The sequence below is a fragment of the Myotis brandtii genome, unplaced genomic scaffold, assembly GCF_000412655.1.
Source record: "Myotis brandtii unplaced genomic scaffold, ASM41265v1 scaffold146, whole genome shotgun sequence".
NCBI lineage: Eukaryota > Metazoa > Chordata > Mammalia > Chiroptera > Vespertilionidae > Myotis > Myotis brandtii.
The window spans coordinates 125,234-145,483 of record NW_005355247.1 but is presented as its reverse complement, the minus strand read 5'-3'; the positions used below and the strand labels follow the sequence as shown (position 1 = coordinate 145,483).

General features: G+C 40.1%; 1 protein-coding gene across 6 annotated transcripts in view; it reads right to left on the bottom strand.

Moving 5' to 3' along the window:
- APP (amyloid beta (A4) precursor protein) overlaps window positions 1–20,250 on the bottom strand; it is a 164,169-nt gene that overhangs the window by 119,213 nt on the left and 24,706 nt on the right. For all 6 annotated transcript variants that reach the window (XM_005861200.2, XM_005861201.2, XM_005861202.2 and 3 more), the window contains exons 3-4: window positions 2,753–2,865; window positions 467–660 (exon numbers count right to left, since the gene is read on the bottom strand). In XM_005861200.2, the coding sequence (XP_005861262.2) occupies window positions 467–660; window positions 2,753–2,865 (307 nt within the window). The remainder of the gene's footprint in view (window positions 1–466; window positions 661–2,752; window positions 2,866–20,250) is intronic.

Genomic DNA, 20,250 nt, shown 5'->3' with positions numbered 1-20,250 from the left:
CTGGAGAACCTAGCGAGAGAACATGGACACAGAACCTGGCTGGAGAACCTGAACAGAACCTGACTATAGAACTTGGCAAGAGAACCTAGGTTGAGCCAGAACTTCGCTGGAGATCCTGACCAGAACTTCACTGGAGATCCTGGCTAGGCTGCTGATCAACTGAAGGCTGTCTCCGTGTCATTCCTTCTTCGCCGACTCCGTCCACACCTTTGGGGACCCCCGGACCTTGCTGGGGTTGGACCCCAACAAAAAGTGAGTCAATGCTAGTTGTTCAATTATATTAAAATGAAACAGTAGGCCATAGCATAATAGGACTTCATGATTAGAATTTTTCTATAAAAGCCAACTTTGACGGGAGTGGGTAGAAAGCCTTTTAATGAGAAATAGGAAGATATATTGACAGAAGAAACAACTCTATGCTGGAGGTTTCAGGATCTGTGAGAGCCCAACGCAAAGGCCAGCTCACCTCCCATCGGCGTAGTCTGCATCTGCTCCACCCCACCAGACATCTGAGTCATCCTCCTCGGCATCGGCTGAATCGACATTGTCACTTTCCTCGGCCAGCGGGCAACATACAAACTCCACCCCTCGGAACTTGTCAATCCCGCAGGGCAGCAGCATGCCGTAGTCGTGCAAGTTGGTGCTCTTCTCACTACAGGTCTAGGCAAGGGAAGGAGAAAAAGAGAGACCAGTAGAGTAGAGGTTATTCTCTGTAAGAAAATGCAAATATAATAAGCGACACACAGATCCGCGAGAACCAATTTTACAATGGAATGGATCATTTGCTTTTTGAGTGAATAAACAACAGTTTCTTTAGCTCAGGCTATCTTGGTACCTGTAATGTTTAACTTGATCACTTACTTAATACGGTTAACTTTTTATATTATAGAAATGAAGAGAAACAATAGGAATGGAAACCAATTGGAAAATAAGGTGTAGAAGAAGCCTGCATTGGTGAACACTTGTGAGAGAATCAGTGCTTTCTGGCTTCATTTGTGCATTTAGAAGTGACCACTCCTGCTCAGCCAGTGTGGCCGTCGACATATGAACCAGGAGGTCATGGTTGGATTTCCGGTCAGGACACATGCCCGGACTGCAGGCTTGATCCCCAGTAGGGGGTGTGCAGGAGGCAGCCGATCAATGATTCTCTCTCATCATTGATGTTTCTATCTCTCCCTCTCGCTTACTCTCTGAAATCAATAAAAATATATTTAAAAAGAAAAGAGAAGTGACCGCTCCTTGTATACCCCCAATTCACTGCAATCTCTACTATGGATGAGTGTTTCACTCCCTTAAATCTATCTTATTCTAGAAATTCTAACTCTTGGCTCGCCTCCAGAATAACAATCCTGGGAAGAGAAGAAATTGTTCTCTGCTATAAAGCAGAAAATACAGTCATTAGACATTTCTCTTTCAGTATCTGCTTGCTTTCCTGGGATTTGCTAAAGTTGCACAAATCTAAATTAACATGAAGCTTTGAAAGCATCCACTGTTAACGGAGGAAAGATTAATATTTCAACACATGTAGGAAGGTAAACAATGAAAATATTAGAGTGCATTTTGACCTCGTAGGAATTAGAGTCATTTTTGTTTCTTAGCAACAGAAAAAAATTTTGTGAAAACTCAAGAAGAAATGAAAAATGAGGTTAGCAGATGGATAGCTGGGCTTTAAATTGTCTGGCTTGTTTTCTTCAGATCAACAAGCTGTAAAACACATTTTTATACACAGAAAATTTTGTTCTATGGTAAATGAGGACATATTTTATTAAAGGCAAAATTAATGTGAAATCTTAGATAGTGTTTTTTTTTTTTTTGCTCAACAGCTATAAGGTTGTGATCCAACAATTACATTGAGGCAAATGATGGTTTCTCAACCTCAGTACCAATGAAATTTTGCATCAGATAGTTCGTGGGTTGGGGGTAAGAAGAATGTTTAGCAGGCTCTCTGGCCTCTAGCCACCCAATACCAGTAGCACCACTGGTTCTAATTGTGAGAACCAAAAATATCTCCAGACATTGGCACATGTTCCTGGGGAGGGATGGGGAGCAAAACTGACAACTGTGTTAAATGAAGGAGCCTAATTCTAGGGGACTGATAACATTTCTCACACAAAAGCTATACTTACATTCTGAAGTTTTTCTAGTAAATTTATGTATCCAAAGAAAAGGACATTTTAAACGTAGTAATAGTAAAGAGTGGCATTGTATGCTAATTGTCTCATGTCTTTTATCAGTTTTGCCAAAAGCAGTGGTTAGCCAAAGCCAGGATTGGTGCCATGTACTTGCCTACTATGGAAAAATGAAGGTGGTAACATGGCCTGGTGAGCACAAACCTGCACTGCTTCATTTAGGAACTGAATTCTAACTAGTTTTCATGTTGGTATTAGACAAGCTATTTCGTGTTCTACTACAGCATACCCAATAAATAACTTTTAAAAATGGGTAAATCATTAAAACTCTATGTGAAAAAGAAAACAATACGTAAACAAAAATAATTAGAAGAAGAGCTACATTTTAAGGTCTAGAGAGTATAAGATTATAATTTCTAATTTCTAAAATGTGGTACAGATACACAATGAATCTAAAGAGGCCCTGTTTTTGACTCTTTACAAATAATCATGGATAAGGCTTATTTTTTAATAGTAAAAGAGAACTTATTTATCAACACAGCTGTTGCCTCGAAATACCACATCATTACCCATGTCCATAGGAAGTCTTCACTTTAAGAGAGAAAAAAATGTCTGGCTGGTACCTCTTTGGCGACGGTGTGCCAGTGAAGGTGGGTCTCGCAGACGTCCATCCTCTCCTGGTGTAAGAATTTGCACTTGTCAGGGACCAGGAGGGCATCACTTACAAACTCGCCAACTGCAAGAAAGGGAAACAGTTTCATGTCACTCTGTCTGCATCACCGTGTTCTTATCTCAGGGATGATGTCCAGGAAGGATGGGCTAACAGGAGTCAGAGAAGTTAATCAGCTTTTGGAAGGATGAAGCCATCAATCCAAGAAAGCTAGGACTTTAGCATGTTGAGCCCGGTGTCCTTAGCAGCCCAGTTCTTGGCCACATCAACCTTGGTGGTTAAAATACTTCCTACATGTTTTAAGTAAAATCTTTAATTAAGAGGAATCTCTGAGTGCAAACTCAATCACAAAAGAGCTGCCATTGAATGGTAAAAAATACAAATTGACATTTCCTAGGCAATCATTTCAGCTGAATCAATATAAGTCATTGCCCACCCCTCCTTCTTAGACACTTTAATCTCTGTGTAAATGAATAGAAAATTTAGCATTTGTCTACTTCTTAAACAAACAAAATCTGTGTATACACATTTGTATTATATATGTTTATATATGTAACCACACATATATATATATACACACATGGAGTTTAATTCAATTAAATTATAAAAACTACTTTGACTTTTGCTGGTTTTTTAAAAAAATGTATATCATGCAAATTATTTTGAGCATTGCTGGTACTGCAGATATAGATACTACATGAAGTCCTACAAGAACTCACATTCTTCTGAGGATGAACGTTGAATAATTACAATGTAATATGTGAATTGTGAGCTTAATTTTTATTTGTCTTGTTCACTAGTGTATCCTTAACTTTTATCAGAGATTCTGTACACAGTAGGCATTAAGTGTCTTGATGAATGAAGAGGTTAAATGCTGCAATAGAACTGAAGAAAAGTGCGGGGCCAACATAGTGAGCAATTCTGCTTGGGTGCACTGGGACACAGCTCAAAGTGGAAATAACATTAGAGATGAGTCTAAGTGGATGAGTAGGAGTATGCCACAGAGAGAATGAATGGATGTTCCAAGATGTAAGGATAGTGTCTATACTGTTTAACATTCTACTCCCAATCCCTGACCCAGTTCCAGCAAATATGACCATATTGGATGGGTGGGTAAATGGATGGATGGATGGCAACTTTAGTTAAATGAAGACTGGACTAGTGTAGCGAGGCCATGAAAGCAGGGAGACCACTGAGCAGGGCACTTCAGGCAATGCCTTCAAGACCAGATTCCAACCAACGACTCCAAGTGAGCAAAGAATACAAGTTGTTCACATAGCAGCACAGAAAAGAATTTTTTTCTTTCATAATAAGCTACATGAAATTTTCTGAAGTGCCACATACAAAGTGAATAAAGGCCCTAATAAGGAATCCAACCAACGACTCCAAGTGAGCAAAGAATACAAGTTCTTCACATAGCAGCACAGAAAAGAATTTTTTCTTTCATAATATGCTACATGAAATTTTCTGAAATGCCACATACAAAGTGAATAAAGGCCCCATTAAGGAGTAGAAGAAACCTTTTCGGCTACTTCATATAGCAGGGTTCTTTAAAATTCTCTGTCTATTAGGGCATTTAAACTTTAGTCCCTTTTTGGCTCAAACATACAAGATGTCTCAAGATATTTAAGTATTTACTTTAATAAATAATAGATTAAAATCTAAGCAAATCTTAAGGGATAAAGAACCTCTCATCTTATCATTCCTTAAATCTTTAGGACAGTGGACGAGGCCTGCAGCATGGGTGAATTGCAGAGAATGTAAGAATTTAGGAGACATAGTGCCCCCAAGGGCTGCAGGTGCCGCTTGGTGGGAAAAGAGCCCATGAGTCCTGGGCACCTATTCCATGGCAGTAGCTGGGGCTCCATGGGCATCATTGCATCTCAGCTGTGTGAACCTTTTGTAATATAAATGACTAGTGTCCTGGTGCATGGATTCGTGCACATTGAAAGGAAATTAACTAGAAGAAATATTTTAATATCGCTATTTGCATCTTGCTAATAAAAAGAAAATAGGATTCTACCGAGTCTCCTATCTACCTACTCCAGGACTTCTGTGAGGATCAAATGAGATGAGGCATGGGAAAACGCTTCACAAACATTTAGTTAAACTGTGGAATGTTTGCACCTGGCTATAAAGCAAGTCGGGTTCCTGGGCTGAAGAAACTCCAAGGAGGTTAGTCGCTAGGGAGAGGAAGCTGGGTGTTGCTATGTGATGTCATTACCCGGCACCCACAGCTACTGTTTCTGTCTCCAGGCTGGGCTGGGCTGTGGGCCGCATTTTGCGCCATGGGGTCTTGGCAACGTTGGCTGCGATTTGGTGGGGAGTCGCTCCGGGGTGGGGGCGGGGTCTGTGTCCCACTTGGGGGAAGCTGAGTGTTGGTTTGTTGGCACCAGGTCCGCAGAGCTGTTTATTTTTAAATGGCCAGTGCGGGTCATGGCAGCTCCTGAGTTGAGCGTCTGCCCCCTGGTGGTCAGTGCGCATCATAGCTACCAGTCGGACGGTCGGACGGACACTTAGGCTTTTATATATATAGACTTTTATATATATAGATAGGGGCAGAAATAGAATATTGGGCACCAGCTATTAACACCAGGTCCGCAGAGCTGTTTATTTTTAAATGGCCAGTGCGGGTCATGGCAGCTCCTGAGTTGAGCGTCTGCCCCCTGGTGGTCAGTGCGCATCATAGCTACCAGTCGGACGGTCGGACGGACACTTAGGCTTTTATATATATAGACTTTTATATATATAGATAGGGGCAGAAATAGAATATTGGGCATCAGCTATTAATGTAAGAAATATTAGCCATGCTCTGTTAACCGTGATTGTCTTGTTCTGATTAAAGAAGGTACATTCTAACCTGGCTGGCAGTTGCACAAGAGACCTGGGGGCTCACCTGGAAATGCAGCCCATCCTCCCCATCAGGGAGCTGCTTGTTATCATGGAAAGATGAATGACCTTATTGCAGAAACCAGAATCGGCAGCCCTTTGAAGACCCCCAGCCTTTGCACACCTGCAGGTCTTTGCAAATCTCAAGACCTGTGACCTGCCCATTTGGCATATCTTTTGCCTACTTCCCCATGCAATCTTTGTCCTTCTACCCAATATGAGCAGCTGGCTTATGGAGAGAGGCAGAGCAGATTTTTGTGGATGACCTGGTGCTATCCCATACTGCTGACAGTATTGGAATAAATGCTCATATATGATTCAACCCTGTCTCTGCTTTATTGGCTCAAGTAGTGACAGGCAGCACGGATCCATTGGTTGTCCTGTTACATAAACCCCACTTCCCAAGTGAGCGATGCCTGCCTTGTGTCTGGGACACCCACCCTCCGGAGATTATGACCAAGTGACCCATAGATAAACATCACCTAATAATGTAAGTGACATCACATTTTTATTTTTCTTTTACATAGAAGACTATAAAATAACAACAACAACATAAAACAAAACACCTAAAACCCAGATGAGATGGAGAATACAAAATAAAAATCATTAAATCCAAAGCCAATACACCTTCCCCAGGTGGACTCTTCATGATTTCTCAGGACAGGCAATGAACTAAAGCTGTTAGCAAGAATCCCAGATGCCTGAGTTATCCAATTTTTAAGACCACAGGAAGCCAGAAATGACCAATGGCTTGAAGATGCTTTCCTAGTTTATTAGTTCTGGCCAGTCCAACTGTATTGCCATATTTACAAATGTTTGAAATACTAAGTGATGTTTTTCTATTTTACAACTACTATAAAGATTACATGCCTGGCCCAAGGTTATTAAATCAGTCCATGAGTCAATCAGGAGCAGATATCAGATACACTTGACTTTGGCCTGACAGAGTTCTCATGGCAATAACTGGGTAACAGCTGCGGAAAACAATGTGCCTTTGTCTTGTTTTACTTGCCCTCGGGCCAATCTGTTGAGAACTGGCTTTCAATGCAAAGTCAAAGTCACAGGAAGATAATTACCTCCGTAAAATCTGATGTTCACCATAAGAGCATGTATTGCTTTAAGTTATGAAAGGATACTTGAATTTTTTTAATTTGCAAAATGACATTTCATTGAGTATTGAAAATACACTCTTAGGTTTCTCATATTGTGCATAGCCAATAAATATATGCTCCCCCTGCCATGAGATTGTTCTTTTAAAGGATTAATATTGGTTATTTAATAAGCCCTCAGGACTCCTGGCAAAACAGAAGACTCATTATACTCTAACACTAAAATAACACTTAGAATGAATCTGTGTTTTTACAGCCCTGCCTATATTACTTTCAAAATGGATGAAACATACTAGAATGTTACACATCAAATATTTCAAGCAATTAAGATGCAAAAAAATCTGTTTTAAAAATGATAATAAAGAGCCCTGGCTGGGTAGCTGAGTCAGTCAGAGTGTTGTCCCAGATACGCCAAGGTGGCAGGTTCCATCTTCATTCAGGGTACATACAGGAAGCAACCAATGAGTGAGTGCATACAACAAATAGATGTTTCTCTCTCTTTCTCTCTCTCTCAAATCAATAAATAAAAAATTATAATTAAAAATTAGTGGTAAAATTATAACGAACCTTTTCTCACAAACTGACTTAGTGTAACATGGTTTGTTTTCTCTTTTAAAATTCTAACAGAATCTATGATATGAGAGGAAATATACAGGAACTCTCTACTTTCCACTCAATTTTGCTATGAAACTAAAATTGCTCTGAAAGTAGTTTTTAATGTAAAAAAATCTGATCGAATATACCTGGAATTTCCATGTAGAATTGTGCATACTTTTATTTTTTAAATGAACCTTCTGTTGATCTGACCTTTCAGTTTAAAAAAATTCTTTAACAGAATTCAAGTAAAAGAAATGAAAATAAATATCATAATAAGAAATCATGTTCCTGTTTATGTCAAACTTTAGAAAATTTGGCACCACGTAGACAGTATAATCCTAGTGGATAAATTCATCCAGGTACACTGCGAATATTTATTGATAACCATACAACCTGATTTCCTGTTTTAAAAATTCACAATTCAGGCTTCTCTCCCCCAACCCCAATGGATAGGAAATTTTCAAAGCTAATGAACAGGATCTGACTTTGGCTTCCTTCTCGACTAAAAAGTCTTGGCAAAGTCAACAATGATTTCAAATTCAATTGGGTCGCCGCAGCCTCAATCCAATGGTTCTTCGGTGGTTGTGAGAGGATAGGCTAGCTCATATTACATCATTTTGCAGATGGGAGGAAAAGAGCCCAGGTCAAGTGGCTTGCCCATTGGGCCAAACGGTGGTAGAACTGGCCTAAAAACCTGGATCTCCAGACTCTCCATCTGACAGTGATAATTCAACTCACTGTCATTTAAACTCTGGTCGAAATGGTTTATTTGGCAATTCCCTTTGGCTTTTTAAAAGTAGAGTCACTTTTAGACTAAAAAGTACTTTAATGTTATGATCTACAATGGGGTCAATTCAACAGTAAACCTAGACTTAAGTTAGCTCGCAAACCATATAAGACAGTTGGGAATGCACTGCGCTCTCTGTAGACTAGAACACAGGATGAACGGTGGCTTACAAGACAGCATGGATTCTCTCCCACACGAGCAGTCTGGTGCTGAGGCTGGGGCTACTGCAGATACTCAATGATGCCCTCGGGACCAGGCTAGGCCTGTGTCTCTGTACTGCTACCATTAGCAAGTTGGCTTTTGTCCTCCTCATGTTCTGTGGTCACAAAATGACCACAGAAACTCAAGACATCATGTCCAAATTCCAGAAAGGAAGAAGTACAACAATGTGAACATACTTAACACTACTGAACTGTACACTTAAAAAAAAAGGATAAGATGGTAAAATTTATGTCGTGTGTATTTTACCACAATTAAAAGACAAACCATCTAAAAAGTGTTTCAGAATGCAATAACCGGAAACTTAAAAATTAAAAACAAAACTTTCTATGATGAGCTATGACATCAATTTTACTGTATTACCCATTTTACAAGTATACAGTTCAGCCCAGCCTGCCTGGCTCTGTGGTTGACAGTCGACCTCTGAACCAAGAGGTCATGGTTCGATTCCTGGTTGGCAGGCTGGATCCCCAGTATGGGGCCTGCAGGAGGCAGCCGACCAATGATTCTCTCTCATCATTAATGCTTCTATCTTTCTCTCCCTCTCCCTTCTCTCTGAAATCAATAAAAACATAATTTTTTAAAAAGTGTACAGTTCAGTAGTGTTAAGTACATTCACATTGTTGTGTAACTGTGCTCTTTTCATCTTGCAAAACTGAAACTCTAAACCCATGAACAAGTACTCCCTCACCTCTCCCCTAATCCTCTGGCAGCTGGCATTCCACTCTCTGTCCTTATAAATGTGACCAATCTAAGCACTTCATGTGGTTTGTCCTTTTTAAAAATTAAAATCAAATCCTTCAAGCCTCTTTCCCATAAGCCTGGTGCCCCGTCCCATGGATTTGTCACGTTGGCACCATCTCAAGGATTGATTACCTTTGACCACAAGTTGCTCCTCTTTTGTCTTTTGCTTCTTTAATCATAGAAGATAGAAAACACGGTAGACAGATTTCTGTATTTGAAGCCAGAGGAGAAAACAAGGCAATGAATGACTCAGGAGAATGTAGTGACTTCCATATATGAAAAGGTGAGGCTAACAATGCCTCCTGGCCAGAGAGGTTCAAATAGAATGAGGGACAAGAATAAAAATTAAAACCAAACACGATTTGGTTTCATTTTGAGAACTCTTCCCTGCTACCACCCAGTTTTGCTAACTATCATTGCACGCAGTTCCATGAAAGATACAAAAGAACGGAGACATAGTTTTGCACCAAGAGAATACAGACCAGCACAACCCAATAGAAATATAACATGGGCCACGTAGGTAGTTTTACATTTCCAGTAGCCACATTAAAAAAGTAGAAAGAAATGGGTAAAATTGTTTTTGTAATATACTTTATTTAACCCATGATATCCTAACTATTGTAACTTCAACACTCAATCGATGTAAAAAAGTATTATGGCCCAGCATGTCAAACTCACAGCCTTGGCATGTGGCCTGCCGGCCGTCAATTTGACATGCTTGGTTCAACTCTCCAGTATCCGGTGTGTATTTTACACTTAAAGCACAGGCCAGTCTGGACTAGCACGTCTCAAGTGCTTACGTGGCTAGCAAGCAGCAGCACTGGGCAGTTCTAGTTTAGTGTCAAATTTTAGAGATCAGGAATATCTTTCAGGAGTGATGAGTTGAATGTGGAGAGGCTGAGGCTGTGGGGGGAAATCTGAATCCAAAGACATAGGCCTAAACAGAGAAAAAATTGTAAGCTCGAATACACTGAGAAGATTGTATGTGCAGTTCTACCTGCTATTAGAATACCATACATTTCAATCATGGAGAGGACTACCACTAGAATTTAATATTACTGCCATAACCCTATTTATCAGCAGGGCTGCCCTTCTTCTCTCATTTCTCTTTTGCAGTTCTCATATTATAAGTTGTATTTATAAGTGTGCAATTAATGTGGATGCAGAAATGTAAGTAAGGTCTCCTTTACACCTAAGCTTACCTATTGTTATTCATTCAGTCTTCTATCTTTTGAGAGAAGAGCAGAAAGGCAGAACTGTAGGGTTATCACCCTAAATTCTCTATTTTGACTCTGGAAAATACAAGTATCCTTACTGGCTCCTTTCTCCTAACACTTTCTTTCCTCCTGACTTATTAAAAAATTCATAGCTTGATAGATTTTAAAGATGAAATTAATTAGGGTTATATATGGGGCTTTTAAAAAGCCACATAATTGCTAACAAAATACCAATCAAGCTGATGCATAGTGAGGCAAGATAACCACCAGTTATTACCAAAACCCTAAATTATACGGAGAGGTAAAAATACACAGCATGCTTTTTCCACATACCAGATTCGGAAAGCCGTGTGTGAGGTAAGCTATAATCAAGACAGGAAGAGGCACTTTCCCACACAAACTTTACAAAAGAGTTTTAGACCTTCACTTTCAGGCTCCTGACTGTTCTTTCCAAGCCATTATCATCTGATCTTGCTCCAACAATCTTCTGCAACTCTTCAAGGTCAATAGCAACAAACACAATTAGTCTCTTCTCAGCCCTCAAGTTCACTGTCCGCTCTACTGTATTGCTTTCTTCCTTAAATTCAGTCTTCTCCTCTGACTTTCCACCAACCGAGATAGCACTTGCTTCCCCATTCTCTATCTCAAACTAATCGTTCTTGCCCTCTCACTGACTCATCTTTGAATAATTTTGATTATAAGTAAGACTGTCCTCTACTCTCTGATCTTACTTTCTCACTCAGATATCTCCTCTGTGCCTAAGGATTTAATGACCAACTCTACCTTCAATGTTGACCTTTCCGTTATTTCCATTCCCTTGCTGGACACCTGCTTAAGAAGGTATTGTTTTTAGCAAATGTGCTAGATTAAAATCAAGTGCCAACTGACCATCAAGTCCTGGAACTGTACCCCCAAAAACAATAAGCAACTCTTCACTGGGTCAAAATCTATCTTATGTGGAAGCAAGAGAAGGAAAAGAACCAACATTCAACACTTTGGGAGAGCCCAACCAAAATGGTGGCACTGCAGAACATTCTATTTGTATGTAAAACCCAGGTCCCCGTATGCTATGCTTCTATTTTCTCAATAAACATGTATCACTGATTCATGCCCCTACCCCACAGGTTATACCTCTACTCCACTCAAACAATCCATATTCCTGAGGTTGGACCTCAGATAATGTCACATGTAGAAATGTTCTGAAATTCTGAACTCTGGTAAACCACTTGCCGAGCAGACAGAAACCATTCCTTCTACTTCTCCCTTCCTTTTCATCTACAACTACTCATCGGGCCCTATGTCCCTGGCCTCTTCATCACTCAGTAAGGTTAGCAGAGCAGGTTCTACTGCCTGCATTCCATTCTCCTGCCCATCTGGTGTAGGACCCTTAGCACATACATTCGTCACCGGTGCTTATAACCAACTACCCTTCTTCCCTGCTCATGATGTTTTTTTTTTTAGTTTTATTCATTTCAAACAGGCTGGATCCGGCCCGCGGGCCGTAGTTTGCCCACGGCTGCCCTGGACTCTTCATCACTCAGTAAGGTTAGCAGAGCAGGTTCCACTGCCTGCATTCCATTCTCTTGCCCATCTGGTGTAGGACCCTTAGCACATACATTTGTCACCGGTGCTTATAATCAACTACCCTTCTTCCCTGCTCATGATGTCCAGACTCAGTTGTTCCAGCCAACCTCTCTCCCAATGCCGGCTGCCACACCATGCTCCTGAGAGCTTATTACCTGTCCCTCTGGATTCTCTTGTGTCTAGCCTAGACTTGAAATGTCTAGGTTTAGGAAACAGTGGCATTGCCTCCAAATGATCAGAGTGACAAATGTTTTATATTTCAGGGGTTTTCCAACTCAAAACTTCTCAGAAAAAAATTCATATCCTAAAGATGCAAAACTACAAAGGGCAAAAGGAAGTAGATACAGAGAGAATGAAGAAGAAAAAATAGTTATCATGGCATTTAACAAAAGAGCTAGACAGGAAATAAGTTTGATAAGTATTTGAAATTTAGCACAACCTTTTACTGGTATTAAAACATTGTTTTAATATCCACAGGCTTTGTTAAAATATGGAAGAAAAGATTAGAGTTCTGTCATTGTGCCCTCAATACTACCTAGGGAGGAATGACACAATGTCTAAAAGAATAAAACATATAATAAATATACATTATTTGTTAAGCTCTTCGGTACAAATATGTTTCAAAAATCACCCAGCTCTACTTTGAGTTGTGTTTCAAAAACCATGTAGTCTGTTCAAGGGGGGATGGAGCCCAGCTAAGTTAGACCCTCTCCCTCTGTTCCCACTCCGCTGAGAACTTAGAAATTGCCACTCAGATTTCTAAACAAGGCTTAATGTCATTATTGTAAATCAATTAGCCAGGGGTTATCACTCCTGAGAGAGCGGAAATAATTAAGTTTCTGGACTCCTAAGGAGGAGAATCTGGGGCAGGAAATTGCATTAAGACTTCCAAAAGGCGTATCACAAATTATTTAGCAGAAAACCCGCCTGGAAAAGGTCTGATCCCACTTCTCGAATCCAGTGTCTTGTGATGGCATCTTGGTCTGGCCCAACTGAGCTATCTGTCTATACCGGCTGCTGCTCACAAGTAAAAGCTAAGAAATAACTGTGAGTCTCCGCAGTAACGGAACAGGAAGCCCACATTATAACAAATACATAAGGGGCTTGATAATAAGGGGGATACTGGAAATCTGTTTAAGGATAACTCAAAAAAAACCTTAGAAAATTTAAGGTCTGTTAAAAAATATGCACACTTCGGCTGGGGGGCTCAGTTGGTTGGAGCATTGTTCAGTACACCAAAGAGGTTGTGGGTTTGATCCCTGGTCAGGGCGAATACAGGAGGCAACCAATTGATGTTTCTCTCTCACAAAGATGTCTCTCGCTCTTGCTCTCCCTCTTTCTTTCTCTCTCTGTCTCTCCCCCACCCCATCCTCTCTAAAATCAGTAACATCACAGATCCTTGGGTGAGATTTTCTTTTTTTAAAAAAAGCACAATTTGAAACTACTGATCAGTATGCATTAAAAACTATTTCCTTGTTGACAAAGTCCCCTGTGTCACATGGAGTAGAACATGGCTAATCTTGAACCCAGCAATTTTCTTTCCTCACTGCATCTTCAATCATGAATGTAAATGAAAATTTCTGCTCCCTTTGCTACTTTTCTGCTTGACTGGATTTTATAATGAAAACGTCTGTTCCTTTCCGACGGAGCACAAGTGTCATTCAAATTTTTACACACACAGGCAAAGAGCGAATGCGTTTGTTTAGATGCAAAATCATTTAAATGTGTCACTACAAGCCACTGCATATTTATGGATGTTGCAGTTTAAGATTCTCTCAAGCAATAAAGCCAAGGCGTCCAAAGAAGGTGCATTCAGGCTGCAAACATCCTCAGACTAGTTCTGGCCCTCGGCATACAGTCAGCCCGCCCTCCTCTCCTGGCCTCCCTCAACCAGAAAGCCATGGCACTCTGCCAAAGCCCGTTCCATTACCAAAGTCTTCTGGGTCAACAATCCAGAGTCACTGAAAACCCCACCTTCCACTGACTGCTCCAGAGAGCAAATATTTTGAAGGGTAAGCATTCCAGGCACGCAGAAGCTGAGCGTTGAGATCAGACTCAATTGCTCCAGCCACTTCTCTCTTAATGCCCAACTAAATCAAACTCCATCTTAACTAGTCTTTCCAAGTGCAATCCTGTTGCACACAGAGGGCACACAAAGAGTGTTTAAGAAGGAAATCTCTCATTTCAGATTTAACACGTATAAATGAGGAAATTGTGTGATTAAGGCTTTTAATTACTGCACGGGGAGTAATTCTAGAGTAGCTCTCATTCCAAATAATACAGTTTCGGTCTTCCACTTAAAATGATAAGGATGACCTAAATCTGGATGAGGGGAGAATTATGTTTTGACCGGAAATGTTGAGGTTTCGGGAAAATACTGATGAAAGACTTCTGATTTGGGGTAAGACTATCTGCCTATCAGAATCTTCTAAGAAAAGTGTAAGTAATTTCTCACTTTCTGTCAAAACCAGACATTCCAATGATGCAATCAGGCTAACAGACCGTGAGGTCTCCATTATGTAAGCTGAAGGTGAGCTATTTCACGGTGTGATGAAGTGTTTACTCAAGGTTACCCACAAGGAAAACATGTCTGCACGCTTCCAGCTAAAAGAAGTAAGAGGTGAGTTCCCTCTATGCCCTGGTACCCTGCCCCCTCATGCCATTACCTGATCCTTCTAGATGTTTCATTTTTGGTTGATGCTCCAACTGTCTGGATATCTCAAAGCCTTACCTTTTTAGGTTGCCATAACAGGGTACTGGCTATTTATATAAGTCCTTAGAAAATGTGTATTTTGAAGACATATATGGGCCAAGAGGGCTGATCATTTGAAAGGCCAACTGTTGCACCAAGTAAGTATGTCTTTGATCAAAGTTCTCATGGGCAAATGAACATTCACCAACTATAACAATTAAATAATAGGTATTATGTACGTTTCCTTGGACTTCGGAGAACTTGCTAAGACCATCTTATCATTCTTCACTCATGTAAGCAGCTGTTTAACTGGCACTCCTAATTAAATAATAGGTATTATGTACGTTTCCTTGGACTTTGGAGAACTTGCTAAGACCATCTTATTCTTCACTCATGTAAGCAGCTGTTTAACTGACACTCCTACTTTAGGACAGCTCTCCATGTTTTGCTTTCAGATGATTTAAATTGATTCTTATACCTCTCCTTACAGTGTAAGATGCTAATCCTAACAGTGAGATCACATCTAAATAAAAATATATATTTTGCAAGAAATTTTATACTTAAGTTAAAGTATCTAAAAATACTTTTCAAAGTCAAATTTTAAGAGAGATTATGCATATCCTCATTTCTTTTAAAAAATGTGGAAAATGCAAAAATGAGTATTAGTACTTCCTAGGGATTTAAGCTTGATTCATTTTATTCTTGCATTCTAGTTGTAGTTAACTGGCAGAAAAAGCAAAACAAAACAACAGCAAAAGCCCTGGTGGGAGGTGTATTTCTGTATCAATAGCAGGGTCTCTACATTAAGCCCATTTAAATCTAATTAACTCTTATGTATGGGAATCAGAGATCCAGGAGACCTTAATAAAAGCTTGAAAACAATCTTATCCTTTGCCTAATACAGTTTCTTATACCAGATGGCACAATAAACCAACAGAGGAAAATGGAATAGACATGTCCCGTGCTCATGTGTCCTTTGTTTAAAATTCACCACTTATTGATAAGGAAACTGGTGCACATCTGAGATGAAATGTCCACGTGAGCCAAGAGCCAACACTGTGCACTACTAGCTGAATCTGCACACTTACCCTTCAGAGTCAAGGCTAATTATCAGTACTCTGGGGGCCATATCAAGTCTGATGGCCAGTAAATACTTGGAGGCTGGCCTGGGTAGAGTGACCATCAAGCCAGGCCTTTGGGAAACCACTGCACTGATGAGGTTTCCTTGAAAGTATGTGTATTGTGAGAAAATGAACATCCCAGGAGGACTCCTATAAAACACCAACCCTGAGGATTTCTTGAGTGGATTGCAGAAAAAAGAGGGCCACAGAAAGAGAGTCAGCAGAGAGAAAAACAGAAGCAACAGCCTAATTATGGTGTGGGGTGAAGGCAGTGATCACCAGGCTTAGATCCCACTGAGAGGGGATAAAATGTGTGTGATGGATCTGACAACCTACAAGGCAGCAAAGAGCTCACTCACTGGAGTTGAAGGGATGGATGCCTGATAACTGCTGACTGTGCAGAAAGCTGGAGGTGACTACCAACCATATCAAGAAGCACAGCTGTGAATGGGTAGAGCAACAGTGGAAGTTAAAGATATGGGTTTGCCTTAGCTGGTTTGGCTCAGTGGATAGAGTGTCAGCCTGTGGACTGAAAGGTCCCCGGTTCGATTCCAGTCAAGGACACATGCCTGGGTTGCAGACTCAATTCCCAATAGGGGGCAGGCAGGAGGCAGCCGATCAATGATTCTCTCTCATCATTGATGTTTCTATCTCTCTCTCCCTCTCCCTTACTCTCTGAAATCAATAAATATATATATATTTTTAAAAAAAGATATGGGCTCAAGTGACTGATGCGAGGGCCCAAGGGTCTCTGGTGAATAAGAAAATAAGAGGAGGCTAAAAATTACTGATACATGAAATGGAATAAAGGGTCTATGGACCAAAGGTCTTTATGAAGTCCAAGATCAGATACAATGAAGACACGGAACCCACTGACGAAAATATGGGCATTGACTGATACCCATGAATTTACACCCAATTCAGAATTTTGCCTCAAAATTTAAAATGAGAACAAAGGTGGCAAAATAAACTCAAATTATTTAAATGGCAAGATACAGAATAATGTCTTGGCATACTGAACATGAGCCTATTACTGTATCTAAAATATGATTAGAGAATTTAGAATATCATAAGGCTTCCATTGACAATTAATGTTAAGTTCTAATAATGTAGAAAGAGTCATATGACCTTCTCACAGGAATCCAGCAACACTGAGCTGATAAAAATATCATACAATAAAGAAGGGATCTTAAGTGACAGCCAAACCTTTCAGAAGCAAACAAGGCTGTACCATATTCTGGCAAAGTAGTTAACACTGAGGGGAAGAGTTAGGGAACTCTAGCCGGGTAACATTCTTAAAAATGTACCTAATCAATACATTAATCGGATGGCCCCCAAACTTAATACCATGAAAATATTTAAACCTCTAGAAGGGGAGTACTTATAATCTACTTACCAAGCACCTACTAACCACCACATTCATCTCATTTAATAAAGACATTTAAATAAAATAGCAATTAATGGTTAGCATACATAATATGACCCTAACTCTTAAGGTACAACATATGAATCTGAAATAATCTTATAAATTTCGTTATCACTATAAATAATATTTAGAAGTGGGTTTCTTTTAAAACAATCCTTTATCACTAGAATGGAAAGCTAAGAGTAATGAAATGATTATAAACTAATCTAATGATATGTTTTATCTCTCCACACAGATGCCTCTGGTATACACTGGCTTTAAACTAGAAACATGTAGGATAGGTCGATCCTACTGCCTACAGATAAGAGTTTAATGTATTTTTACTCAGACCCAAAGAACCGGAGTTTCTTCCTAATCTGAGATTCCTGGAACTTCTTGGTTGTTAAATAAAACCTGCCCTTCCTCAGTTGATCAATACTGGCATAAGTAAATGACATTTACAGTAATTCCAGAGATTTTTTTCTAGGGCCGTAAAATGGCTGCTTTACATCCTTTGCCTTCCTGTAGTTAGGCTATTCCTTCTTTTAACGTCCCTTCCCTTTTACAATATTCAGCCAAGGCCTCCATTCATTCATTCAATATGCACTTATTAAACACCCAGCATGTGCCATGACATGCAAAAGCTCTGGGGATCGTTCAGTGAATAAAACGAAAGTCCCGTTTTCGTAGAGCTTCCATTTAAGACACAAAACAATTATTTCCACACGTACAGCCTCTGCAGGGATGCCTCTCAGTGCTCAGCACCGTGTACTGTTATTCCCAGCGCAGCTCTCTGATTAGTGTTTCCCCTCACCCGGCCCTCGGATCCACTAACTATAAACCTTTCTCCCAACCTATTACCCGCTTGTGGGTTTGCTATTAACATTCAAAGATGATGAGTACCTATACCGCCTGGTTACTGTAGTTTACGGAAATGTTACTCCAGAGTATAAACAGTGCTTTCTCTAATCTAATTGCACCATTTATTTAAAAAACTGACATCATGAAATAATTTAATCTGAGGCACAGAATATACACCATAGCAGGGACCAAGAAAGTAGGTATGGATATCTTAAAGGTGATTATAGCATATTCCTGACAGGTGCAAGATAAATAAAACCACGTTGAATGCTCAGATATTTTTCTGCGCACCACATAAAAGAAATAACCAATTGAATTTAATGTCCTTCTAAATAGGAAATGTGATTTTGATCCTATTTCAAATTTAAATAATGAACCATCTTGGTTCTATTCTAATTTTCCAACATTATGTACCAAGACAACCAACACAAACCAGTGTCCCTGGAATAGTCTTCAAATAGTCTGATTTAGATCTTTTCATTTTCTCTATCTATGTCTTAGAATCCATAGCATGCCTCACTTTCTTTCAAGAAGTTTCTACCATATGCTCCAGCTCACACTACTGTCTCCCTAACTCCTGTTCTTCAAGCAGTTCCACATCTTACACAAAAAGTTCATGTCAACTGGTGATAAAGTGCATTTTTAATTAGGATTGGAAATTTAAGCAGATTTGCGGTCGGGGGAGAACTTCTGGGGAAGAGGAGTCCAGTTTTAATCATGTTGAGTTTGGGTTCCTGAACAAACACCTGTCACTAAATTATTAGAGAAGATAAGAATGTTTCCATAGTAACAATAATCACAACTACAAACGGTGAAACTGTGCTCTACATTCTGTAAAATATGTATAAAAGTAACTTTATACATGCATAATCATAAAGTATACCCTAGGAAAAGCTAATATCTTGTAAAGTCGATTGATACATAATACAGAAAAAGCTCAGTTGAGCTTTACCCAACTCAAAGTTAGCTCGCAAAATAAAAACACCTCTTTAGCAGCGATATGACTTACAACTTTTAACTTAAAAGAAAATTTCTAGATTAAAAAAAAATGCTGGAACCCTTCAATTCAACTTATTCTGCCACAGGCGTACTTGATAAATTTCTCTGTAACAAGAAGATGTGATAATATCATTCATTGCCATCTCATTTAGTTGTCTCTTCTGCTATATATCCCTACATTTCTAAAGTCTGTGTTTAAATGGCTCTCTCCATGATTTTTCCACTTTAAGTCTCCCTACAATGGAGAGTGAAATTTCACATCTGACCCCTTCCCTTCCCACGATCTGCCCAGTACAGCTTCATCATGTGCATGGCATTTGCATCATGGCTGTGCTGACTAGCCCATCTATGACTATGCCAACATTGCTCAGACTTGGGCAAAGACGGTTTCTTTCTTTCTTTCTTTTTTTAACCTTACAACTTTTTGTCATTTTTAACTTTTGGGTTTTCTTTTTTGAAAGCTAACACGTGCCTCATTTTACAGTTTGCTTCATTTGTGATGCATGTTAGGTTTGATCGAGCAATCAAATCAATACCTTTCCCCCGGGAGCTGGCTTTTCAGGCCATTTCACTATGGACACTCCCTTTGCTGCGACCACATTTCACTTGCTGCGATCACATTCCATTATCTCCCCTCCAGGTATGCACAAAGAAGTCTCCACCCAGAAAAGCCCACCAAAAGTCCTTTAAAAGCCGCTCCTGTCAGTGGGTGCTGGAGCCATCCAGGCTCAGCCACCTTGTGTGCTGATGGTGGAATAAATTCATAATCCCTCACCACTCTGGCCTGGTGCATTCCGCCTTCAGTGACCCAACAATGCATCTTTCCCGAACTCTGCACCAGAGCTCTAAAGCCACTCTAAGTGCAGCCAAGCCCCCAAGTGATGTGTCAACGCCGTTTTCTTCCTGGAGACTGTCCTCCTGGGACCCTCCCCATCCTCCCCCAGTCAGGCCTGGCAACAGCTGTGCATCAGTTTGGAGAGCAGCCAGGTTTCAAAGCTAAAGCGTGAGACTCAATGACAGGGGGAAAAGCCTCCTGGGACACATCACCAGCAAGAGCTGAAATTTATCAAGGGGATTGGAAGACAGGGAAGTTTAATGAAGCTACTCACTGATGGCTGTGAGAAAGAAAGAAAGGAAGAAAGGAAGAAAGGAAGAAAGGAAGAAAGGAAGAAAGAAAGAAAGAAAGAAAGAAAGGAAGGAAGGAAGGAAGGAAGGAAGGAAGGAAGA